Raw genomic sequence first — 27,426 nt, forward strand, 5'->3', positions numbered from 1 at the left:
AACTGCATCATTATTTTTATTCAACTTTTTCATAAATTCTCAAACATGTAGCATCCAAATTATTTAACACAATCACATTTTACTTTAAACAAGAGCTGTCTCCATAAAGTGACATATGCCCCCGATAAACACTTTGATAGAAATTAAGATAATTTTTCAAAACCTAAACACATTTTTTGAAACCTAACCGCGGACCCTAAGTTCAAGGTCAAGGTCAAAGGGGTCAAAATTTGTGTGCATATGGAAAGGCCTTGTCCATATACACATGCATACCAAATATGAATGTTACATCTGAAGCGACATAAAAGTTATGAGCATTTTTCGTAACCTAGACGCAAAGTGTGACAGACAGACTGATCACTATATGCCATCCTTTGGGGGCATAAAAAACAACAACATGGAAATCAACAATGCTTCGATTTAGAAATTATTTCAAACATCCAACTTAACTGCTAATAACAGTATCTTTTTTTAAAGCTTATGTAAATGAAATCTTTTTATGAAATAAAGCTTATAAAAAATGAATGTGGAATATAATACAATTAATGTTTTCTGATAATATAAAACACTCACTATGTAAACAAAAGCATAGAGTATCAACTTTGTATGTACACAAAACAATCTACTAGCAGTTATGAAAAACATTTGCTTCAATGACAGCCAGCTATTATTTGAAGACTCAATTCCAGACAGCACATATTGATATTCATCATTATAGAGAAACAAATCTTGAAATGTTATTCAACAATTGATATCTCTTGATCCTGGGTTATCACTACTGACAGTCATGTACAAAATTCTAATCAATATATCATATTGTAAACAAGAGGGCCAAGATGGCCCTAGTTCGCTCACCTGAGAGGAGTCGGTTCATTCAATCTTTACCAAATGTCAAACTTGACCTAGATATTGTCCAGACAAACATCCTGGTCAAGTTTCATCATTATTTCATCTGCGAGTCATGATCAATGTACCTATGAAGTTTCATGATCCTAGGCGTAAGCATTCTTGAGTTATCATCCGGAAACCATTTTACTAAGTTGAGTCACCTTGACCTTGACAGCCATTGTGTGAATACGTTTTTTGGCACTGTGATCTTGACCTTTGACCTAGTGACCTGATAATCAATAGGGGTCATCTGGGAGTCATGATCAATATACCTATGAAGTTTTATGAACCAAGGCATAAGCGTTCTTGAGTTATCATCCAGAAACCATTTTACTATTTCAGGTCACCGTCACCTTGACCTTTGACCTAGTGGCCTGAAAATCAATAGGGGTCATCTTCGAGTCATGATCAATGAACCTATGAAGTTTCATGATCCTAGGCATAAGCGTTCTTGAGTTATCATCTGGAAACTATTTTACTATTTCAGGTCACCTTGACCTTTGACCTGAAAATCAATAGGGGCCATCTGCGAGTCATGATCAATGTACCTATGAAGGTTCATGATCCTAGGCCTAAGCGTTCTTGAGTTATCATCCGGAAACCATTTAACTATTTCGGGTCATCGTGACCTTGACCTTTGACCTAGTGACCTGAAAATCAATAGGGATTATCTGCGAGTCATGATCAATGTATCTATGAAGTTTCATGATCCTAGGCATAAGCGTTCTTGAGTTATAATCCGAAAACCATTCTACTGCTTTGGGTCATCGTGACCTTGACCTTTGACCTAGTGACCTGAAAATCAATAGGGGTCATCTGCGAGTCACGATCAATGTACCTATGAAGTTTCATGATCCTTGGCATAAGCGCTCTAATCATCCGGAAACCATCTGGTGGACGGACGGACCGACATGAGCAAAACAATATAACCCCTCTTCTTCGAAAGGGGGGGGGGGGGGCAAACTCGAAAACTGCCCCCCTCCCAGCAGCCATGTTATTCAACTGACCTGAACCATTTTTTAACTCAACTCTTGTATCAAGGAAACAAATGTTCTGAGCAAATTTCATGAAAATTGGGCCAAAAATGTGACTTTTACTGTGTTCACATGTTTTAACTATATACATATAGAGAAAAATGCCCCGCCCACTGGCGGCCATGTTTTTTCACCGATCCTGACCATTTTCAAACTCGTCCGAGATATCAATAAAACCAATGTTTTGACCAACTTTCATGATGATTGGGCAAAAATTGTGACTTCTTGAGTGTTAACAAGGTTTCTCTATAGCCAAATAGGGAAAACTGCCACTATATACATATAGAGAAAAATGCCCCGCCCACTGGCGGCCATGTTTTTTCACAGATCTCGATCATTTTCGAACTCGTCCGAGACATCAATTGAACCAATGTTTTGACCAACTTTCATGATGATTGGGCAAAAATTGTGACTTCTAGAGTGTTTACAAGGTTTCTCTATAGCCAAATAAGGAAAACTACCCCGCCCACTGGCGACCATGTTTTTCAACGGATCGGAACTGCTTTTGAACTCAACCAAGATATTATTTAGACAAACATTTTGACAAAGTTACATGACGATTGGGCATGAAATGTGACTTCTACAGTGTTTACAAGGTTTTTCTTTTTTTTGACCTAGTGACCTAGTTTTTAACCCGGCACAACCAGTTTCCAACTCTGCCGAGATTTCATTGGGACAAAGCTTCTGACCAAGTTTCATGAAGATGGGACAAGAAATGTGGCCTATAGAGTGTTTACGAGCAAATGTTGACGGACAGACGGACGGACATATGACGGACAAAGACCGGTCACAAAAGCTCACCTGAGCAATCAGGTGAGCTAAAAACAGTACGAGATTATTTATTAATTAGTTATGATCTGTGAAAAGTAATGTAAATGTTTTAGACACACCTTTGTCAACGTGTTGCAAGTGGCTATTAAAGGTCAGTTTCATTTAACAAGGAAATGACGTCAAGTGCGTGTAATTTGCTCTTAAGATAACAAAATAAACACAAGATGATATGTATTATCACTAGTTGAAATAAATGTGTTTTTTTTTAATTTTCAATACACATAAATGGATACGTTAATCTTTTAAAGGCATCACATTAGAAAAAAACATTGAAGTTCTAAACGTATATTGACTGTAAGTTTAAACAAATGTATGTAGCAAACAAACTTTCACATCGAGGTGCCTAAAGCAATCACTAAATAAAGCAATCACTAAAAGCCTCAAAGACAATATAGTGAATGATATCAAGAAATCATGAATTTCAATGCATAGAGCCCCAAAAACGAAGTGCATAGCTTTATACTGGTATGTGAAGCAGGACAGGAATTGGATATTGACAATAATAACTAAAATTTGGTTTACAATTGTGACACAATAAATATTTCTTGCAAAAGCTCAGATGAAAGTGATTTATGAATAATGAAACTTTACAATAACATTTTCATCTGAAACAGATAATGTGATGACAATAACAACATTTTCATCTGAAACAGATAATGTGATTGCAATGTTTAATGAACACAGAATGAACAAAATACGTTTGCATTTTACAAAAAAAGTTGATTATAACAAAACAATATGCAACATTGAACATTATGTATGGTTCCATAGCCTAGTAGGAATGTCACTTATGACTTAATAACATGAATGAAATTGGTATTAAGAGGATAAATATTCCTGAAAATAATGAGTTTCTTTCCAGGAAACTTCCTTTGTTATCTGCTGTTCTTTGGAGTACTGGATATGCTTCGGTTACCGCGACTTGACCTTTCTGCACTGCTACACGAATCAGACCTCGACCTTCGTACCTGGTTACTGCCATTTGGGGTTACTGACCTTGACCCTGAACATGATTTGGAGAGTCTCCGTCTGAAAAGATATGAAGTATTAACATCGTGCCTATGTGTCATCACTAGAACTGTCCGAGCAGCTAATTTAAAAGGATGAGGTCCCCGTGGTGTAATGGTTATTGTGTCCGCCTAGTGACCGGGAGGTCACGGGTTCGATCCCCACTGTTGAAGCATTCTTAAGATCTCCCCAAAAGACACCAAGTACTGGTTCTAGGCCCAGATAACTGACTGAAGAGCGTTTCATTAACCCTTTCAGTGCGGGAACCGAATTTTGAAGGCCTTTGCAAACAGTTTGGATCCAGATGAGACACCACAGAACGTGGCGTCTCATCAGGATCCAAACTGTTTGCTATTCTGATAATATTCTTTGAAAAAAATCGAAGAAAATGCTAATTTTAAACATTCAGCAGACGACATTTTAGCAGACAATAAATTTCCCAGCATGCAAAGGGTTAAGCCTGAGGCTTTTGATGCAATCAAGCTTAAATAAATAGGTTTCAACCAATAGGATGACAATTTTTCATCACAGACATCAGTTGTTTTGTATATATTAAACATTTTTTCGGCATCAAATACACTAACACAACACAATAGCCGCCGTGTTTCAACTAAAGACTTGTACATCCAGGATTAGTAAACACTGTCAAAAGTACATAATAAGTTTGCAACCAGATTAATTAACTAAAAAATACTTAATTTGTAGCTGTCATTTTATAACATGCCCCTAAAAAGGTTTATTTGTATTAATTCTTTTTAAACAGTCCACCACCCTGTTTGTACGAATGCATGTCCAATTGAAAAACTACACCTTTTTCTAAATTTGCTCATGCAATGCATATAGAAGAAGAATATTGAGCCAACTTTTGAAAAACGCAGTTTAAGAGTGTTTGCTTCCACAAAATGTGGAATTTTTCAAAATCATCTATTAATCTATGATGACAATCAAGCAGACTGTTCTATACATGTACAAAAATATAAAAATTTCAATACTAAAAAAAAAATTTCGGTGGAAAATTGGTGAATATCAGTGCACATTTGTTCACATAGGCAACTGTAAATGTGGCCAAAAAACTTTTCTTTTTTAAAGAAGGAGTCCAACTGTAGTCATTTCAATGTCAGCTAAAGAAGCAATACACCGGCTGCTGTTTAAAGGCCGCTCACCTCTTGGTCATGGTCTCCCCGTCAGACTCAGAGTCCGAGTCTGAGTCACTGGAGCTGGAGGAGCCAGAGCTGCTGCTGTCAGAGTTGAACCCTGTAGGCTCGGCCAGGTCCACCTTGTCAGCTACCTGGGCCACCTCTGGACGTTCTTTCTGTGGACACAGATTGAGAGATTGCTCATCTTAATGAAAAAAAAGAACAAAACAACAATCTGACAGCCTCGTACAAGTTTGACCCACCTAAGGTTTTTACTTAACTTGTTTAAGAAAAGCTCTGAAATAATGTGAAACATTACTCATTAAAGCTTTGAAGATTTGTATGAGTCATGGTGTAACAACGTCTGCAATTCAATAAAAAGACTTTGAGTTTGATCAGAACTTGAGGAGCAATCAATTTGTCTTTTTTGTTATTACTTTCACTAATTAAAATCTGAAAATTCCTTTAAAAAATGCTTAAGAAAATTGCTGATTACACGAATGAGCATAATAAATACTTTTATTTCTAAGCTCAATTATTGTTGAATACAATTGAACAATAACATGTCGTCAGCGTTATAGATAATTTTTGACCCATGGGGGTAAATACTCCCACTTTTCACAGCTTGGGGGTAAATGGTCAAATTTTGCCTTGCTTGAAGGGTAAGAATATAGCCGGGGTACAGACACACTTCTTTAATCATATTAAACACAATAAAACATTAACTATATAGGGATAATACACGTTTTCGAGGGCATGATCATCTGCTGGCACTCGAAAAATCCATTGAGAGTCAAGGTCATTCAAAGGTCAAGGTAAAATTCAACTTGCCAGGTACAGTACCCTCATGATAGCACGGAATCGAACGGATTTTGAGAGCGCCCGCAGATGATCATGACCGACAAAATGTGTTTTTTTCGCTATTATTGCATAAACAAATCACACATACCAAAATAAATTAAAATAACATTGAAAAAAATATGTTTTGTTCATTCGACATCGACAAAATAATTGGATTATTTCAATACAGTTCAATTTGTGTTTTACTTATGCCTCACTCGGTCATCATCCGAAATGACGAGGCTTTACCTTCTGATAGGCAGTTTTCGATTTAAAATGTGTTTAAACAGTGGATTAATGCAAAGTTGAAATGCAGCCGCGCAAAGTAAGAAATGAGGAATTATTTTGGAATTTACAGCAGGAACGTTGAAGGTACAAAAACACTTACATTTACAGCATAGTCTTTTGAAAGTGTTGAGTAAATAACCTTAACTTAATTAACGTTGCCAATAAAATAAAGCTCTTTTCAAGAGAGTGCAGATGGTATAATTTGAAAAGTGGATTGAAATAGTCATTATCCCTGCATGCATGAGGAAACTGGTGCTTATTCAGTTCCCCATTTATGCTTAGAAAATCGTCGAAGGCTGGAGAAGGGAAGTAACTGCTCATGGACCAGATTATGGATATGAAAAACACTTAACAGGGACCGTATTCACCAAACAATTCTTAGACTTAAGTCTAAGAATAAAGAATATTCTTAAAATCGATATATTCAAGAATTGCTTGAATTTTGAGTCAAACTTGTTATTAAACACCTCTATCCATATCATTCTTCATGTAGAACATTCTGTTAATGGCATTATTACCTATGGAGGCATGTATATAGACAAACACTGAATGCATTTTTCTTGGTTCCAAGTCTATTCTTTATTCTTAAGTCTAAGAATGGGTTGGTGAATACGGGCCCAGGGCTTGAACAGCACGTGAATCGCCTTGTTAACACACGATTTATCCCGTTCAAGCCCTCCTTTACCAAATTTCTGCACCCCGCCAGAGGGCATTAAAGATAGAGTTTATGCAATAATGTGTATTCCTCCATAGAAGTAGGTTTCTTAAAGTGTTTTTTTTATTTTTAACTGTCCTTGGTTTATAGGCCCGTGAGCCAAGGAAAACATTCTTTTCAACTTTCAACAGTTGTTTTATTAGCGTTTAAGGGTGCCCTTTTTTATTTGAAAACAGAGGAAATTCAATCATTCAGTATTGGCAGTACAATGTTTTTACTCTATACAACTTTTGCCATATAAAATGAATCAATTTTACTTTGAGAAGTAATTTGGTTTGGCTTCGAAAATACCGACTGGCTAACTATTTCTACAATCCAGCGCATAAATTAGCTCTAATTTTTACGATAACAAGTCTCATATTTTGGCGAAAGACAATCAGCTGTTTATATTTTTGTTTAGGTTGTACGCAGAGAATTTACATCATTTGCATAAGTCCAGATTGGCTTGCATAAATTTACACAAGGAAATGATAAATTGAGCGTATCTTGATATTTCTAATGTGTATATTCACTGATACGCAGCTTATCTAGAACGCTGGTCATATGTAAACAACTAACCAACCTCTCTCTAATAATTTTTTGTGGAATATATATTTTCGTTCTTGACTTAACTTGATTACAGCAGAATAGAAACTACTATTTACCCGCAAAATTTTGATCCACTTTTTTGACAGTTTTGGCCGTCCCCTAACAGTTTTGTGCCAGACAATGGGGAAATTGACCACACTACAGAAGTTCTGGGTAACAGCGATGCTGTGGTCTAGATTGACCACCACATGCCACCAGCCACCCGGCACAAACACAGTCTCTCCAGGCTTCTGTAGTATCTCCAGCTGTAACATGCGTTGTTGGGTCAGAAAAAAAGCTCGGACATTGTAATGTATTGTCTACAGGCTACTAGCAATTACTACTTAATTTACATGCTTCACAACATTTGACAATGCATGATAACTTGCTAGATATGATGACCAAGACATTTCATTCACTTGAAATTTCAGCAATGCAGAGAAATTATCACAGTTTTATGATACAAGTGAATAGCCACTGTGACATTTCTGTTTTTAAATATGTTTAATTTTATTTAAAAGATGTGAATATGGAAACATTTAAGTAGAAAGAAAGAACAGAACATTTGTGTAAATATGACACTTCTTTATAAATCACATGATTTAAAACAAGAGCACCGCCTTGCGGGTGCAGACCGCTCATCTATTTTCTTTTTAAAGGTGAAGGGACTCTCAATTTAAATCACAAAGGAGGGAGAGGTGGAGTGAAGAGGGGTGTATAGTGTGGGGGTGTGGACATTTAATACATTATCTTCCAAAAATGCGAAAAAAAATGCAAAAAAAAATTCGGGGAGGGGGGGGATTCTTGGGTGCAATGGTTCAAAAATAAAAAAATAAAAATAAATATTTGTTTTTTAACTGTTTCAAAAAAAAAATTGGGGGTGGGCGTGGGTGGTGGGGGGTGTATAGTGTGAGGGTGTGGTGGTCATTTGTGAGATGATCTTAAAAAAAAATTATAATAATAATTTAGGGGGGGAGGGGGGGGGGGGCACGGGGGATGGTTTGGGTGGAGTCTATTGTGGTATGTCAGGTAAGAGTAGTTTTGTCAAAGTATCAATCAAATCTAATCATAAATAAAGAAGTTATGGCAATTTTAGCAAAATTTAATAATTTGACCTTGAGAGTCAAGGTCATTCAAAGGTCAAGGTAAAATTCAACTTGCCAGGTACAGTAACCTCATGATAGCATGAAAGTATTTGAAGTTTGAAAGCAATAGCCTTGATAGTTAAGAAGTAAAGTGGATCGAAACACAAAATTTAACCATATATTCAAAGTAACTAAGTCAAAAAAGGGCCACAATTCCGTAAAAATGACAACCAGAGTTATGCAACTTGTCCTTTTACTGTACCCTTATGATAGTTTGCGAGTGTTCCAAGTATGAAAGCAATATCTATGATACTTTAGGGGTAAAGTTGACCAAAACACAAAACTTAACCAAATTTTCAATTTTCTAAGTATGAAGGGCCCATAATTCCGTCCAAATGCCAGTCAGAGTTACATAACTTTGCCTGCACAGTCCCCTTATGATAGTTAATAAGTGTTGCAAGTATGAAAGCAATAGCTTTGATACTGTAGGAATAAAGTTAACCTAAACACAAAACTTAACCAAATCTTCAATTTTCTAAGTATAAAAAGGGCACATAATTCTGTCAAAATGCCAGTCAGAGTTACATAACTTTGCCTGCACAGTCCCCTTATGATAGTTAGTAAGTGTTGCAAGTATGAAAGCAATAGCTTTGATACTTAAGGAATAAAATGGACCTAAACACAAAACTTAACCAAAATTTTCAATTTTCTTAGTATAAAAAGGGCACATAATTCTGTCAAAATGCACACCAGAGTTATCTAACTTTGCCTGCCCAGTCCCCTCATGATAGTAAGTAAGTGTACCAAGTTTGAATGCAATAGCATTGATACTTTCTGAGAAAAGTGGACCTAAACGCAAAACTTAACTGGACGCCGACGCCAAGGTGATGACAATAGCTCATAATTTTTTTCAAAAAATAGATGAGCTAACAATATTCTGTAATCATTACATATAGTTTGAACTTAAACACTAGAATCCTACCGCTTGCATATCTTTTGGCCATGTAGGGAGCTGTGTTCTGGGGTATATGACTGAGAACCAGGTGACTGCCTCGTCCCTTTGCTTGCCGCCCTCTGTAGACTTGACCTTCAGCATGTCCTTGGGTGTGTGTGTGGGCAGCAGACACCATCTGAACGTAAACACACAAATTGGGCAAACTAATGAACCATGAATTGTCATTGTTTATTAGGGCAGCAGACACCATCTGAATGTAAACACACAAATTGGGCAAACTAATGAACCATGAATTGTCATTGTTTATTAGGGCAGCAGACACCATCTGAATGTTAACACACAAATTGGGCAAACTAATGAATCATGAATTGTCATTGTTTTTTAGGGCGGCAGACACCATCTGAATGTAAACACACAAATTGGGCAAACTACTGAACCATGAATTGTCATTGTTTATTAGGGGAGCATAATATGAGCTGCCCTCTGGGAAAATGGGGCTAAATGCATAAGAGTAACATGTCATCCCAGATAAGCCTGTGCAGTCAGCAGATGTCATCCCAGATAAGCCTGTGCAGTCTGCAGATGTCATCCCAGATAAGTCAGTTCAGTATGCAGATGTCATCCCAGATAAGCCTGTGCAGTCAGCAGATGTCATCCCAGATAAGCCTGTGCAGTCTGCAGATGTCATCCCAGATAAGTCAGTGCAGTATGCAGATGTCATCCCAGATAAGCTTGTGCAGTCTGCAGATGTCATCCCAGATAAGCCTGTGCAGTCAGCAGATGTCATCCCAGATAAGCCTGTGCAGTCTGCAGACATCATCCCAGATAAGCCTGTGCAGTCTGCAGACATCATCCCAGATAAGCTTGTGCAGTCTGCAGACGTCATCCCAGATAAGCCTGTGCAGTCTGCAGATGTCATCCCAGATATACCTGTGTAGTCTGCAGATGTCATCCCAGATAAGCCTGTGAAGTCCGCAAATGTCATCCCAGATAAGCCTATGCAGTCTGCAGATGTCATCCCAGATAAGCCTGTGCTGTTTTCAGACGTCATCACAGATAAGCCTGTGCAGTCTGCAGATGTCATCCCAGATAAGCCTGTGCAGTCTGCAGATGTCATCCCAGATAAGCCTGTGCAGTCAGCAGACGTCATCCCAGATAAGCCTGTGCAGTCTGCAGATGTCATCCCAGATTAGCCTGTGCAGTCAGCAGACGTCATCCCAGATAAGCCTGTGCAGTCTGCAGCCGTCATCCCAGATTAGCCTGTGCAGTCTGCAGACGTCATCCCAGATAAGCCTGTGCAGTCTGCAGACGTCATCCCAGATAAGCCTGTGCAGTCTGCAGATGTCATCCCAGATAAGCCTGTGCAGTCTGCAGATGTCATCCCAGATAAGCCTGTGCAGTCAGCAGATGTCATCCCAGATAAGCCTGTGCAGTCTGCAGATGTCATCCCAAATAAGCCTGTGCAGTCTGCAGATGTCATCCCAGATAAGCCTGTGCAGTCTGCAGATGTCATCCCAGATAAGCCTGTGCAGTCTGCAGATGTCATCCCAGATAACCCTGTGCAGTCTGCAGATGTCATCCCAAATAAGCCTGTGCAGTCTGCAGACGTCATCCCAGATAAGCCTGTGCAGTCTGCAGACGTCATCCCAGATAAGCCTGTGCAGTCTGCAGATGTCATCCCAGATAAGCCTGTGCAGTCTGCGGATGTCATCCCAGATAAGCCTGTGCAGTCTGCATACGTCATCCCAGATAAGCCTGTGCAGTCTGCAGATGTCTTCCAGATAAGCCTGTGCAGTCTGCAGACGTCATCCCAGATAAGCCTGTGCAGTCTGCAGACGTAATCCCAGATAAGCCTGTGCAGTCTGCAGATGTCATCCCAGATGAGCCTGTGCAGTCTGCAGATGTCATCCCAGATAAGCCTGTGCAGTCTGCAGACGTCATCCCAGATAAGCCTGTGCAGTCTGCAGATGTCATCCCAGATAAGCCTGTGCAGTCTGCAGACATCATCCCAGATAAGCCTGTGCAGTCTGCAGACGTCATCCCAGATAAGCCTGTGCAGTCTGCAGATGTCATCCCAGATAAGCCTGTGCAGTCTGCAGATGTCATCCCAGATAAGCCTGTGCAGTCTGCAGATGTCATCCCAGATAAGCCTGTGCAGCCTGCAGATGTCATCCCAGATAAGCCTGTGCAGTCTGCAGATGTCATCCCAGATAAGCCTGTGCAGTCTGCAGACGTAATCCCAGATAAGCCTGTGCAGTCTGCAGATGTCATCCCAGATGAGCCTGTGCAGTCTGCAGATGTCATCCCAGATAAGCCTGTGCAGTCTGCAGATGTCATCCCAGATAAGCCTGTGCAGTCTGCAGACGTCATCCCAGATAAGCCTGTGCAGTCTGCAGACGTCATCCCAGATAAGCCTGTGCAGTCTGCAGATGCCATCCCAGATAAGCCTGTGCAGTCTGCAGATGTCATCCCAGATAAGCCTGTGCAGTCTGCAGATGTCATCCCAGATAAGCCTGTGCAGTCTGCAGATGTCATCCCAGATAAGCCAGCTTGCAGATGTCATCCCAGATAAGCCTGAGCAGTCTGCAGATGTCATCCCAGATAAGCCTGTGCAGTCTGCAGACGTCATCCCAGATAAGCCTGTGCAGTCTGCAGACGTTATCCCAGATTAGTCTGTGCAGTACGCAGGGACAACACTTTCTGTTTTTTTATGTTTTTTTAAGGAAATTTCTTCATAACAAAAATCTGTTCTAAGCAAAAAGTTCGTCCCTGGTTAACCTGCAGACTGCACATGCTAATCTAGGACAACACTTTCTGCAAATACATAAACAGACATCCCTACATAATTTTAATATGAAACTGAACATTATATATTCCAATAGGGTTATATCTTTCAATTGTATGTGCCTTTAACAGGTTTCATACAGATTTTCTTGAATGAAATTCAAGCACTTTTTAAGCACTTTTTAAGGGAAAAAAATCCAAATTCAAGCACTTTTTTAGTCCGACAAACTGAAAAATGCATATTATTGTCCAATACTAACAACATTTTTCTCTAAATTGATCCCTTCTTGCTTAACATTCTTTGTGACTTACAACAGTATGCACTACCCTGATACCGTAACAACTGTTTTAATCAAAAGTAAGATATTTCATTATGATATAGTACCGTAATTGACCAAAGGCATTACACATACCAAAACAAAACCCGTTATTTGTATTGAATATGTATTCTAAATGTTCACTCTTCTGGTGGCTTTACAACGCAGATTCCCCCATACTAGCCATCTCTATATCTGTTCTGCATACTTAGAATTGGCGTTGTCAATAATCCAAGGGTACTTCAAAAGCAACCCTTTCTGAAAAATGCACTTATTCACTGGCATATTTCAACTTGTCAGCACCGTAATGGCATAATGCATACAAAAAAAAACAACAAAGTAGACCAATTGGCGAAAGATGAGTAGTAGCTACCTTCCCTTACATTATAAAACCTGTACCAATCCAGTACCTGCTAGTATAAACAGATCGGAACTGTCATACATCTGGAAAAAAAACTACGACTTCGGACTCATGGAAAAGACATGAAAATATGTATTTTTACCCTTTGGACAGGCACCGTGCACTTAAACAAACGCCACTCGCTGCGGTGTTCATCTCACTGTGTTCGCTTACCAATATGAACCCCGCGATGAGTGTTCAGATCAAATGGCGCGGGGCCGTTTGCCATAAGGCGAACACCGCAAATCACCACAGACCCATAATATATACCGCCATGTTCATCGTGTTCGCTTAAAATAAAATAATTCAACATAAACGCATTGTATTGATCCCTTTCATTTAAAAGTGATAATGAATAATGTATTTCACACCCAGGCCCATGACAGTATTTTTTTGTCTTATAAAACGCCGCGTATAAAAGAAAACATTGTTAGCACCTAGCTGTAGGATACCACACCTGAGTGTTTGATTATTCAATTAACAGTTTGAAGCCAAGGAGAACTCATAACTGATTGTAGTAATCGTATTATCCAGAGTCTCCAGATTCCCCGATACATATGTTTCAACTGTCTCAATCACATACATGCAACTTCTCCCATCTTTATTCATTACTCAATAATCCCATATATGCCCGATTTCCATTTTTAAAATCAAATTATGGGTGGGTAATATAGACAATTAGAGTCATAAACACAAACGTCTGCAATTTTCCAAAGTCTCAAATGAATTTCCTCATATGATTCTACAGTCCACCCTCGTTATCTCGATATCGGATATCTCGATATTCTTGATATGTCGAAGTCAGCTCAATGTCCCAACTATTTTTCTTCTGTATCTATATTTATAAACATTGCATATCTCGATTTTCATAATGTTGAATAATTCGATATCTCTATATAATTTTTTTTCCCCGAGTCCTTATTTTACATGTATTAACTGTGGTTTATCTCAAAGTGCGAATAACTGTCCCAGTGTCAGCAAAGGTGAGAATTTTTTCTTCGATGCTTCACTGTCCAGCTTCGCCTGTCTGCTCCCAACACCTGTACGGTAGATAATTGATCCGTTAATTGAATCGATGACCACACGTGTGTAATGTCGTTAGCCATTGACACTTGAGTAAGGCCTGTCACTTAAACTGTCACTTTAACTGCAATCAAAACACAGCCTGCCAAAAGGCCGAACGACTAATTGTGTTTACAAACAACATTCCAAAATGCATTGAGCTATATTTTTGCAGTGCAAGTTGATTTTAATTATCGCCCATGTCTACTTGCTGCTCTGTTTTTGCATAACAATTGGTCAGAATGCTAATAAAGATAATAAAGATAAGAATCAGAATGGCCTTTCATTTTTATTTTATCCTGTACTAATGAATCGATTGAACTAAGCATTTCAAACTACCAAATGTACATGTACAGTTCAGTATTCCGGAACGTGATTTACGCATGTTGATGGAATACCCTCGTCTTGTTGGACGTCAATTGCATCATAACTTTAAAAAGCAACATAACCCGATGTTTACTCGACAGTTTAGAAAAATGATAACCACATGTGTTCATGCAATTCTGTAACACTTTAAACGTCATTTTAAGCATTTAAATAGCAAATTTAAGCATGCCTTGTAAAAACACGTATATATCAGGTAATAGATAGGGTAGTAGCGAGAATTATGCCACACGGTGACAGCTTTAGTAAGACCACATGCAGGTATTTGGATGTTAAAAACTAGGTAAATTTTTGTCTCATTTTGTCTTTGAAAACGCCTGATCAGATATCTCGAACTCTCGTTATCTCGATATTTTTTTTGATTCCCGCAGACTTCGCAATAACGAGAGTGGACTGTATTTAAAGATTTGATGAAATAAGCGCCCAATCAGGACAGTTGTATTTCAACATGTGTAAATCATCTGACACGGTTTGCACTCATCGTGGGCCAGATAGGAGGAGCGATCAATATCATCGGATCAATATGACGTGAAATTATCTGAAAGCTTGGAAATAATGAATCTGTTTTAAACATTTTTAATTGTTGTTATTTCATTTTCAAGCACTTTTCCAGCCAAATTCAAGCACTTTTCAAGGCTATGGTTGAAAATTTGCACTTATAAGCACTCCAGATCGGTTTTAAGCACTTTTCAAGATAAACCTTGATTTTCAAGCACTTTTCAAGGTCTGTGCGAACCCTGTTTAAATAACAAGAGCATCGCATAACAGATGCCACGCTCAGCTGTGGGTGCATTTTTGAAGAAATGAAAGCTTGTCAGAATTTTTATTTTTTTAGAGGTCACAGTGACATTGACCTTTGACCTAGTGAGCCAAATATGGGTGTGGCGTGTAGAACTCATCTAGGTGCAGCTTCATATGAAGTTGCAAAGTTGTAGGTGGAAGCACTTTGATTTCAGAGCCAAAACCTTGACAAAATGCAAAGGTTTTAGCACGACGCGGACGGTGGACACGATGACGGACACGACGAGCTTGCTATGACAATACCTCGAGTTTTCTCCGAAAACAGCCTAGCTAATAAAATTAGTGCCACCCATGCGAAAGACAAAAAAAGCTTACCAGACATGAGATTTTACATGACCTATTTAACCAAACAAAAGAAAATACCATTATAGTTTATTTTTATTATTATGATGTTCCAAATGTTTAACAGTTCTAAATACAATAAAATAGCAACTTAATTAAAACTCATTCTTTGTGATTTTTTTTACATAACAAGTAATTTTAAGCAGCAATATAAAATACTAGTACTCTCATGGGGAGGAATCCCGTAACAATCAAGATGGCAACATCCTTGCCGAAACAGGTACAAGTTACCCTTTGTTCCTTTTGTTAAATTTTATAATGCTGCTCACTTTCCGGCCATATCATAAGACAGTGATCAGCTTTTAATTAATATTAATATTCCTTTTATATCTTGACTTCATTCACTACAAATTTTTAAGCAGGAGCTGTAACTTAAGAATAAAGCTTTGAATTTTGCAAGTTACCAGCAAAGATGGCCGTTTGACTAGTTGGTAAATTCTGTTTTATTTTAAAGTTTAATAATCTATCAAAGTAAAATAATCAAATACCAGTCTGTATTTTTTTTTTACACATTCCTAGTTTTGTGCCAATATTTAACGAAAGATTTACGTGTTTGTTTGGGCAGACACTAGGTCCGACAGTTTCAGAAATATTGTCTGTCTTTTGCATGGGTTGTTGTGAAATCGAAAAAAGCTGTATCTGTTTATAATTTAAAGGCCCTTATTACTTATTTATTTTTATAATCAATGTTGTTTGGGGCTTTATTTTTCAATAAAATTTGCATAAGCAACTTTTGTGTAGCGAAAAACAAGAAATGCCAATAAATAACAGAATGTTTGGTCTGTATCACAAAATGAGTTTGACAGGAATTTTCCAGTGTGAAGTTAGTATATACTATATAATTGTATTAATCTAGAGAATCCAGGATGGCTTTGCAAAACTGCTTAATAAGCTTAGTGATTGGCATATTTAGACAACAAACCAAAGGAAAAGCTTTTTACCACGCCAACTTTATGAAAACCAAATCTGAACTTGAAAAGGCTAATAATAAAATACTGTTTGTTTCATGTCACATGAATGACCCCAAAAGTTTAATTGGAACCAAAATATCTTATGATGCAAAATTAATATTTCATTTGCATGTAAAAATAACTCTTGTAGTGAATCTCCAATAATAGAGGGACAAGATTGCTCTTGATCTCTATCTGTGAGGAGCATGACTAGTGTTGCACCTGGGGTATAATTTGAGCAATCTTTGCAGAGGACCACAAACTGATGTCCTATACCAAATAGTTAGTACATTACTTGGAGCGTGGCTAGTTTTGACACCAGGGGCATGATTTGTCCAATCCTTAACCAGCCGTCTATCTGATAGATAGATATGTTAAATGTTACCTCTTGTATCCTGTCACTAAAGCGTTCCAGGCACTGGTTCCCAGTGGGTCTATGTGTATGCCGGTACCCGACCGTGGGGACCCCATCACAAACCACCTGGAGAAGATGGGTCCACATGGTAACTATCACACATTGCATTGAAACATCAGGATGGTGTAATAAGACAAAGACATGCAGAATCTTTTTTACGTAGACTGTTAATGATGTGCAGACTCAGCTATATATCTACATACCCTGTTACATGCAATTATTTGTGAAGCATACACCAATTCAACTTGTGAACATGTCTTACAGACGTTAAGAGGTCAGGCTTTCCTGTATGGAGGTAAAGTTTACCTTCATGGAGGTCAGGCTTACCTGTATGGAGGTAAGGTTCACCTGTATGGAGGTCAGGCTTTCCTGTATGGAGGTAAGGTTTACCTTCATCGAGGTAAGGCTTACCTGTATGGAGGTAAGGTTCACCTGTATGGAGGTCAGGCTTTCCTGTATGGAGGTCAGGTTTACCTGTAATGAGGTCAGGCTTACCTGCATGGAGGCAAGGTTAACATGTAATGAGGTCAGGCTTACCTGTATGGATGTATGGCTAACTTGTATGCAATGCAGGGTAGGCTAACTTGAAAGGTCAGGCTTGCTTGTATGAAGGTCAGGCATACATGTATGTAGGTAAGGCTAACCTGTATCAGTGCTTTCCACAGGATTTTTTCAGGCGCCCCGGGGCCTTTAGGGGTGGCTTGTTGACTTTTTTTTTAAGTTCACATGTCAATTGACGTTCTGTGGTGCATTATAACTCTAAGAAAAACAGCGTCAAAAGACGTCATTTGATGCGTTATGACTCTTCAAGAAACCTGCCGGCTATAAAGACATTTTTGAGTAATTCTTTTAAAACTTTCCCGCAGAAAAATCCCGACTCGAACGATTCCCCAATACATGTACATCCGTATCAATCTGACTGTATTACTGCATACTTACTACTTTTCAAGTTTCTATTCATTACATGATAATCCCATTTTTAAAAGCACTTTCTGGTAAATATTGACGATAACAATGCTCAATAATTTCTTTAACAACAAACATTGCCATTTTTCTAAAGTAACAAATGAATTTCCGCATAAGTGACTATTTATAGATTTGATGAAATATTGCCACTGAACATGTGTAAATCGCTTGACGTGGTGTGTGCTTGTTAATGCAACGCTCAATACACCCACACTTTCTATGCACATGACGTGACGTTGTACATACTGCATAATTTTCGCGCCCTTTTTATAGAGACAAAGGGTCAACACGAAATATATTATCACTGTTTATTTGAAGCAAGAGTTAACGTAGAGTTAAAATTCACATTCGGAAGTGGGCTTCGGATTACAAATTTAATTATGCTCATTTGAGACTTGAAGAAAACATTAACAGTTGCGAAATAAATTCAACGATAATTTGTTAAAACGCTTTACGAGTCAAGTAAATGTTTTGACAGTATTATTCATGAAATGCACAACTTCCACGAGGATTACACCCATATCAGTCTTCTTAGTAACTGGCCAAGAGTTCTGTGGCAATTACATGTTAGTCACGAGTTGTCTGCATGATTTAACTGCAGGTTATGCCTGCCTATGAGTGCTGTCGCTTATACAAAGCGTACGCTCTCATTGGCCAATATTGATTTTCCAGCACAGCGACGCTCTGACCTTAAGCAGGCTTTAGATGTAAAGCGTTAGATGTAGTTGACAGAGGATCGTAAATCCGCTTTCAAAATTCAAAATCGGCGAAGTTGATATCGCTTTCATCTTAAGAATGGCTAGTTGCAGTAACAGACAAAATACACTGACCGGAAGATTTCAGGCGCCCTGCGGGTTCTGATTTTGAAATACAAGCGCCCCGTTAAATGGCCTGTGGAAAGCACTGCTGTATGGAGATCAGGCTTACCTGTATGCAGGCCAGCCTAACCTGTATGGAGGTCAGGTTTAATTTTATGAAGGTAAAAGCTAACCTGTATGAAGGTCAGGTTTACCTGTATGGAGGTCGCTTTTCTTCACCAGCCAGTTGAAATAGATCATCTTGAAAGTAGTGTGGTACAGTGTAATCTTCCAGCAAACGTTTCTTTTTGGGATGCTGAAATCAAAATGAAAATTCCATTATCTTTACTTCACCAACTTCTTTGGGAATTGTTTACAAATAGTAAGTAGGTTTTAGCAAGAAAGGCTTGAAATATATATACATATGTATGTACTGCAATAAATAGGTATGTACTGATAGAATTAAACATAACATCAGTGTTTTTTTCACCTATAGGGGATTGGTGGCGGGGCCCGTCCAAAGGGGAAAAACGCGTATTTTTTTAGGAAAAGGGGAAAATAAAAAATTCACTATTTTATATGTAATGAGATTTATTATATGAACTAGAAATGGCGCATCAGAGGCCGACGCGTATCCCCACACCGTATGTTTGACCCAGGGGCGCCCCATGGTTTGTTATGGGTCCATGCATAGTTGAGATTGACCGTATTGTCATAAGAGAAGTTCAGTATCAATTTGAAGTGAATCGGTGTAGAAAGGAAGAAATTATAGTAAAAGACAATTTTGGGTGGGTGTGACCTATTTTGGGTGGGGCGCCCCAGGGTTAGTAAAGGGGCCATACATAGTTGAGATTGACCTTATTGTCAAAAGAGATGTTCAGTATAAATTTGAAGTAAATCCGTGTAGAAATGAAGAAATTATAGTAAAAGGCAATTTTGGGTGGGTGTGGCCTATGTGGGCAGGGCGCCCCAGGGTTGGTAATGGCGCCATGCATAGTTGAGATTGACTGTATTGTCATAAAAGAGGTTCAGTATCAATTTGAAGTGAATCGGTGTAGAAATGAAGATATTATAGTAAAAGGCAATTTTGGGTGGGCGTGGCCTATTTTGGCGGGGCGCCCCAGGGTTGGTAATGGGGCCATGCATAGATGAGATTAACTGTATTGTCATAAGAGAGGTTCAGTATCAATTTGAAGTGAATCGGTGTAGAAATGAAGAAATTATAGTAAAAGGCATTTTGGGTGGGTGTGGCGTATGTGGGTGTGGCCTATTATGGGCGGGGCGCCCCAGGGTTGGTAATGGGGCCATACATAGTTGAGACTGACTGTATTGTCATAAGAGAAGTACAGTATCAATTAGAAGTGAATCGGTGTAGAAATGAAGAAATTATAGTAAAAGACAATTTTGGGTGGGTGTGGCCTATTATGGACGGGGCGCCCCAGGGTTGGTAATGGGGCCTTACATAGCTGAGATTGACTGCATTGTCATAAGAGATGTTCAGTATCAATTTGAAGTAAATCAGTGTAGAAATGAAGAAATTATAATAAAAGGCAATTTTGGGTGGGCGGGGCGCCCCAGGGTAGGTAATGGCGCCATGCATAGTTGAGATTGACCGTATTGTCATAAAAGAGGTTCAGTATCAATTTGAAGTGAATCGGTGTAGAAATGAAGAAATTGTAGTAAAAGGCAATTTTGGGTGGAGATGGCCTATGTGGGCGGGGCGCCCCAGGGTTGGTAATGGGGCCATGCATAGTTATGATTAACTGTATTGTCATAAAAGAGGTTCAGTATCAATTTGAAGTGAATCTGTGTAGAAATGAAGAAATTATAGTAAAATGCAATTTTGGGTGGGTGTGGCCTATGTGGGCGGGGCGCCCCAGGGTTTGTTATGGGACCATGCATAGCTGAGATTGACCGTATTGTTATAAGAGAGGTTCAGTATCATTTTGAAGTGAATCGGTGTAGGAATGAAGAATTTATAGAAAAAGGCAATTTTGGGTGGGCGTGGCCTATGTGGGCGGGATGCCCTAGGGTTGGTAATGGGGCCATGCATAGCTGAGATTGACCGTATAGTCATAAGAGAGGTTCAGTATCAATTTGAAGTGAATCGGTGTTGAAATGAAGAAATTATAGTAAAAGGCAATTTTGGGTGGGCGTGGCCTATGTGGCCGGGGCGCGCCAGGGTTGGTAATGGGGCCATGCATAGTTGAGATTCACCTTAGTGTCATTAGTGAGGCTCAGTATCAATTTGAAGTAAATCAGTGCAGAACTGAAGAAGTTAATGTAAATTAACATAAAACAAGGGCTGTTTGTAAAACATGCATGCCCCCCATACGGGCTTTCCGTTGTAGTGGCAGCCATTGTGTGAATACGATTTTTGTCACTGTGACCTTGACCTTTGACCTAGTGATCTGAAAATCAATAGGGGTCATCTGCGGGTCACGATTAATGTACCTATGAAGTGTCATGATCCTAGGCAAAAGCGTTCTTGAGTTATCATCCGAAAATCATTTGACTATTTCCGGTGACCGTGACCTTGACCTTTGACCTTGTGACCTCAAAATCAATAGGGGTCATCTGCAAGTCATGATCAATCTACCTATGAAGTGACCTTTGTGACCTCAAATCAATAGGGGTCATCTGCAAGTCATGATCAATCTACCTATGAAGTTGCATGATCCTAGGCGTAAACGTTCTTGAGTTATCATCCGAAAATCATTTTACTATTTCGGGTGACCGTGACCTTGACCTTTGACCTTGTGACCTCAAAATCAATAGGGGTCATCTGCGAGTCATGATCAATCTACCCATGAAGTTTCATGATCCTAGGCGTATGCGTTCTTGAGTTATCATCCGGAAACCATTTTTACTATTTCGGGTCACCGTGACCTTGACCTTTGACCTAGTGACCTCAAAATCAATAGGGGTCATCTGCAAGTCATGATCAATCTACCCATGAAGTTTCATGATCCTAGGCGTATGCGTTCTTGAGTTATCATCCGAAAACCATTTTACTATTTCTGGTCACCGTGACCTTGACCTTTGACCTAGTGACCTCAAAATCAATAGGGGTCATCTGCGAGTCATGATCAATGTACCTACGAAGTTTCATGATCCTAGGCCCAAGGGTTCTCGAGTTATCGTCTGACAACCACCTGGTGGACGGACAGACCGACCGACCAACAGACCGACCGACAGACCGACATGAGCAAAGCAATATACCCCCTCTTCTTCGAAGGGGGGCATAAAAATGAGTGAAAATCTCTGACCCGGCCCGCCCCAACCCCCATAACTTTTGACCCAGGGGTCAGATCAAAATTCCGTCACTGTCACTGTCGCACATATGCTCATAGCTACCATGACTGGTAGTTTCAAGGTTCTAGTGCTAATAGTGTAGGAGCAGGTGGCCAGGATGGACGGACGGACAGACCCACATCAATACAATATCCCCACTTTTTCTCCGAAAAACCTGGGGATAATAAACATGTATGTATGAATGTAATATTCAAAACTGAATGTGTCTGTCCTTTTTCTTAATAAATATATATCAATGATTTTTTCAACATTAGTTTCAGACAGTTCAGCAGTCATGCACAGTCTCAGTTTTCATTGCCAATTTGTGAATTTTAGTCTAATCGGGATTTTTTAAATCAATAAAATGGCAAATTTGAGCATTTTTTTATCAGTAAAATGGACCAAATTGGAATGTTTTTGTCAACAAATATTGAAACAATATAAATACATCAGGCCTTTTCCTGGCCATTTTGGGAAAAAAATGCAATTCATGTGAAAAGTCCACTGATTCGGGAAAAACTAATTTAATATAACTCTTTATATTGAATAATAAAAAATCATAATTTATTAATTATAGTTATATTCTTTGTTAGTTGTTAATGAAATAAATTTGAGATATATTTATCATTAGACAATTCTGTATAAAAAAAATAAATAAAAAAACAACCTCTGGAGGGGATTTTTTCTACAAAATTGGGGAAAAATATATACTCTTTTTTTAGGGGAATGGGGCCGAATATCAGCCCCAAAATTGCCATAAAAAAAAACACTGAACATAAAATAATCAACACTTTATAATTGATGTATAATCTTGAACAGAGGAATAGTTATATATTATACAAGTACATAATTATATTTATACAACAAAATATCAATGACCATGTCAAGATTAATATTTACTATGTGTAAAAAGAACATTTGTTGTTGTTAATCTGAAACTCACAAATTTGCAAAATAAAACATTGAACCACACAAAACTTTATATTGCTATCTAATCTGCAAGCTATAATCTTCACCAGCAGCAAAAATAGCCAGTAGTTATAATATACCTTTTCTAATAAGCTAATACAACTTCTATACAGCATGCCTATAATATTAAAACATATGTACTTTTTCTGTGTACTTAAATATTTTTGTAGAAATTTATCAAAATCATAGGTTGTTTGTTTTTTCAAACACTACAGATTCGGAGTACTTAGGTCTAACCTAGACTTTGCATACCTCTCCATAGCTGCTGTCAAAGATGTAGAGAGGGCTGTCGTCTTTGGTGTGTTTCATGTACTCTGTGAAGTACTTCATCTTCATCTTGACAGAGTATCCCTCGTCATCCTCACCGCACTTGAAACGCTGGTTACGGTACTTCTTTGACAACCTCTGTTAACATATGATCCTTGTTCTGGGATAATTGGGCTTAACTCGTGAGCGTTTAGCCCTTTGCATGCTGGGAAATTTGTCGTCTGCTAAAATGTCGTCTGCTGAATTACTAAAATTAGCATTTTCTTCATATTTTTTCAAAGAATACTATCAGAATAGCAAACAGTTTGGATCCTGATGAGACGCCATGTTTTGTGGCGTCTCATCTGGATCCAGACTGTTTGCAAAGGCCTTCAAAATTTGGTTCCAGCACTGAAAGAGTTAGTATTGTCCAAGATAAGACTATGCAGTCAGCACAGGATTATCTGAGAAAATGCATAGGCTTATCTGGGACAACACTTTACGCACATCCATTAGACTATTTTTCCCACAAGACTCAAACATATACAGGCTGTGTATGTTTGAATTGAGCTTAAACATTTTCAGGACTCTAAATGGCTATCACAATAATTTCTTATTTGTTGTGTGGAATTTAATATTTTAATTGGGGATTTAGTTGCAAAAAGAACTTGTTTACTACTTATACATGTATACAAACTTTACTGGATCTTCATTTTAAAACTCTGTGTGTGTTTCATGATATTAAAGCACACTCAAAAAGTATGCAGCTTAACTTTCAATGTCTTATCAGTTCTCAGTTCCATTATGTTAGGTTTATTAAATTGCTCCTTATTTATATAAAAAGTTGTGACAGCTTTCATGAAATGAACAATGTAGAGAGAAAATCCAAATATTTTCCAGTGACAGCCCTTATAGTGGTATATTTATTTCTTATTGTACATATTTGCTAAATTACAAGAATAGCATTTTTATTTGGCTCTCGTCTGTTAAAACAAAATTATGTTTAATATCAACAAACAAGGGCTGTTTACAACACAGTTATGTCTCCCTCGAGGTTTAAAGAAATCTCAAGATAAACAAGAGTTCTGCTGTCGGTGACAAAGGTCCCCCAAAACAGGAACTAGTGAACCTAATTTCAATAGGGGTCATCTACTGTCCATGGCCAATGCACAAAGTCATGTGAAGTACATGTATAAAGCCAATTGGTCAATTCGCTAAAAGTAATTGATCAGAAACTATTTGTACACCTATTGTGACAGTTACCTTGATCTTTGACCTAGTGACTGCAATTTCAATAGGGTCATCTACTGTCCAAGGCCAATGCACAATTCGTTGCAGAGTTATTGATCGGAAACAAAGTGGACCAACGGACTGACCGACCAACCGACATCCAGCAAAACTATATAACTCTCTCCTTTGAAGGGGGACATAAATACAAATGTTGCTGATGACTGGATGAAAGATGTAACTACAGGACACACAAAAACTGAAATGGCTAAATACTACAATTAAGGAATATTCTGGTTAAAACCTATGAAGCTATATGGCTGTTTCTGAACTTGTCTAAGATTATCTTAAGAAACTTAATGAACATGTTTATATGTCTGATCTGTTTAAGATCTTGAAGATAATCAAGAAAATAGTATCAAGCTTAAACATGTTTGATTTGGCTTGTAAGGATTAGACGAGAACTATTGAACTCACTGGGAAGTAACAAAAGTATTCTACCAACCCTCAAAATGACTGTATTCAAGTCTTTCTTTTTTCAATAAAGGCATCATTAAGTTATAAAAAGAAATTGCAAAATGTATTATTTGTAAAGAATGAAATAAACAAAAAAAGAAAAATTCATACCTCCATAGTCCACTTTTGTTCCGCCAACCAACCATCTTGCAAATGTGTAATCACCACTGGGGTGTAGGTTCTTTCATATTTTTCACGAAACTCTTCCAGGGATACCTCTCTGGCATCTATTCTAGGTATGGTATCCTTCACCAAGGATTGAGATAAATCAAATTTTTCGTGGTACTGATGCTTATACCAGCTATTCTTTTCCAATTCCAATTCTGAAATACATAACACGAAACTGGAAATTCAAAATCATCGCTAAAATTCTAAGTTCAATATTTCAAAATCATTGTCTTAAAAAAATCGTCTGTGTTGAAAAATTGTTGTCATTTTTTATCTTTTATTGACAGTGGCAATCGTCGACGAGTATGTCACGTGAGTTGTGTATCGTGTTATTGTTTAAAATTTAATCTAGCAATTGTAAAAAAATTGCACAAAATGTACATGTACATTTCCAGAAAGGAAATTCATTTCTGCGTTTAATAACACTGAGTTCATGGAAATCGCTGATAGAGTATTGTACGATTCCCTATTTTCGAGCATAACCTAATTTCGATCACTTTGTTTACATTAAGAACGCGGCTCTCATGATGACGTCACAGACATGCGCTCGGAGTATTTTGTTTTACTAATATTACTTCGCTTGAAAATCATTACAGACACAACTAAAATAAGGAAAAAACCAGTTTAATTGTATTTAAAAATCTTACTTCAACTAAAATAATCCAAATTTATGCATATTTCGTGCATGTTTTCAGTACTCTTCATTAAACTTGCATATAAATTCCAGACCATTGCCCTACTTTAAACTTAACACTTTCATGTATTTGATTTATTTTAATGAAAATTCTTTTATTTTTTCACGATTCCCTGAAAATGTTGCATGGAACGATCTGTGCACGCACATTGCGAAAATAGGTTACATGATGATATACACACGTTCAGTGGGTAAATCCTGTCCCGATTGGATGATAATTTTATCAAATCTTTTAATAGTAACATATATATGCCAGAATTTTATATGAACAAATTGCAAACGTTATTTCTTGCTCAACTCTTGAGCACTTTTTCGTGTCAATGTTGCTCAAAAGAAGATCGACCGATAAAACAGAAACTTGTTAAACGGTAAATAGAAGTTATGAAAAAAGTTTAATTAATCTTTCAGTTTCTCTAAATTTGTTCAGTGAATCGAATTTTCGGGTATCCGGACAATCGCTCATACGGACAATCGCTCCTACGCTAAATTTGACAGGGTGGACAGTCATTCCTACGATGTTTTGACAGGGCAGACAGTCGCTCCTACATTATTTTGCCAACCTTGACAATCGCAAACTTTTGCCGTGGAGTCAAAATAATGTAGGAGCAACTGTCAGGGTTGACAAAAGAATGTAGGAACGATTGTCCGGGTTGGCAAAATAATGTAGGAGCGACTGTCAGCCCTGTCAAAACATCGTAGGAGCGGCTGTCCGCCCTGTCAAAACATCGTAGGAGCGACAGTCCGCCCTGTCAAATTTAGCGTGGGAGCGATTGTCCGTAGGAGCGATTGTCTGGGAATCGAATTTTCGAAGTTTTGTTGACCTCCTGCCTATTGCAATCGTGAACTCTCGCTTTTCGGATGTGATCTCTCGACTCAAGGTAAACAACGCGCGTAGTGTATGTCATTTGTGGATGTGTATGGAACTATCGGCTTTGCGTGGTTAAACACGCTGTAAATAAACAATTTTGACATGGGTTGAACGGGAATGAAATAAATCTTTAAAGGTACATCGTTTACTGCGGCATTGTTTGAATTAATTCAGAAATTATGTTAGTTGTTTCCTTAACCACTGGACTCAAGGTAATTGGAGGATAATGGCTGTTCAAAGCGATGCACCCTATTTTCGGTCCTTTTTTAGTTGAAAACCTTGTTATATATTTATTTTATAGTAATTTTTCTTTTCTGCAAAAAAGTTGATTTTTCGTTAAAATTTTACTGTTTTACTAATCATTATCATAGCAATTTAAAAGTTACGATGAAATTTTTAAAACATCCCGAGCATGAAACTTATTGGGACGAAGACTTCCTAAACTTAAGCAAACGGTTAAACTTTTACAAGACATGAAGCCATATAAATACCTGGCCTCGCCTTAGCTTTGGCTTCACGAATCCTTTTTCGAACCCTGTGATCCATTTACAAAATACTTGTAAACTCGCAAAAAAGCAGTTCTTCTTCAAACCTATTTTGCTGTTCTGCCAGTGGGAAAAAATCACGTAGGCACACAATTCTCGAAGACAAACTGGTCAATAAAAACGGCCAGCTTTCAAAGGGGGGGGGTGGGAGGATTCTCCTAGCAGAGTTGTCTTTCGTACCTCAACATACATGAATGTAATGAACCGCAGTGTAAGAGAGTGGGAAGAAAGTTGTCTGGTATTCCGCCAAAAGATTCCAATAAAGCCGAACTGTTGGGGGAAAAACTTTGGACAGCACTAATCTGCGGCCACTGCGGCCATATCTGCGGCGCTA

At 38.2% G+C, this 27,426-nt stretch overlaps 1 protein-coding gene across 1 annotated transcript; it reads right to left on the reverse strand.

Moving 5' to 3' along the window:
- On the reverse strand, positions 1-27,395 carry LOC127842627 (bifunctional arginine demethylase and lysyl-hydroxylase JMJD6-like). The gene is made up of 9 exons (XM_052372226.1): positions 27,039-27,395; positions 24,929-25,140; positions 23,081-23,233; positions 18,781-18,881; positions 16,773-16,868; positions 9,375-9,522; positions 7,385-7,573; positions 4,925-5,073; positions 1-3,782 (listed from the first exon to the last, which is right to left on the reverse strand). The coding sequence occupies exons 1-9, from the start codon at positions 27,091-27,093 to the stop codon at positions 3,629-3,631; spliced, it is 1,257 nt and encodes a 418-aa protein (XP_052228186.1). The 5' UTR covers positions 27,094-27,395; the 3' UTR covers positions 1-3,628.
- Positions 27,396-27,426: the final 31 nt, after the last annotated feature.

The sequence above is a fragment of the Dreissena polymorpha genome, chromosome 1 (assembly GCF_020536995.1).
Source record: "Dreissena polymorpha isolate Duluth1 chromosome 1, UMN_Dpol_1.0, whole genome shotgun sequence".
Classification (NCBI taxonomy): Eukaryota; Metazoa; Mollusca; class Bivalvia; order Myida; family Dreissenidae; genus Dreissena; species Dreissena polymorpha.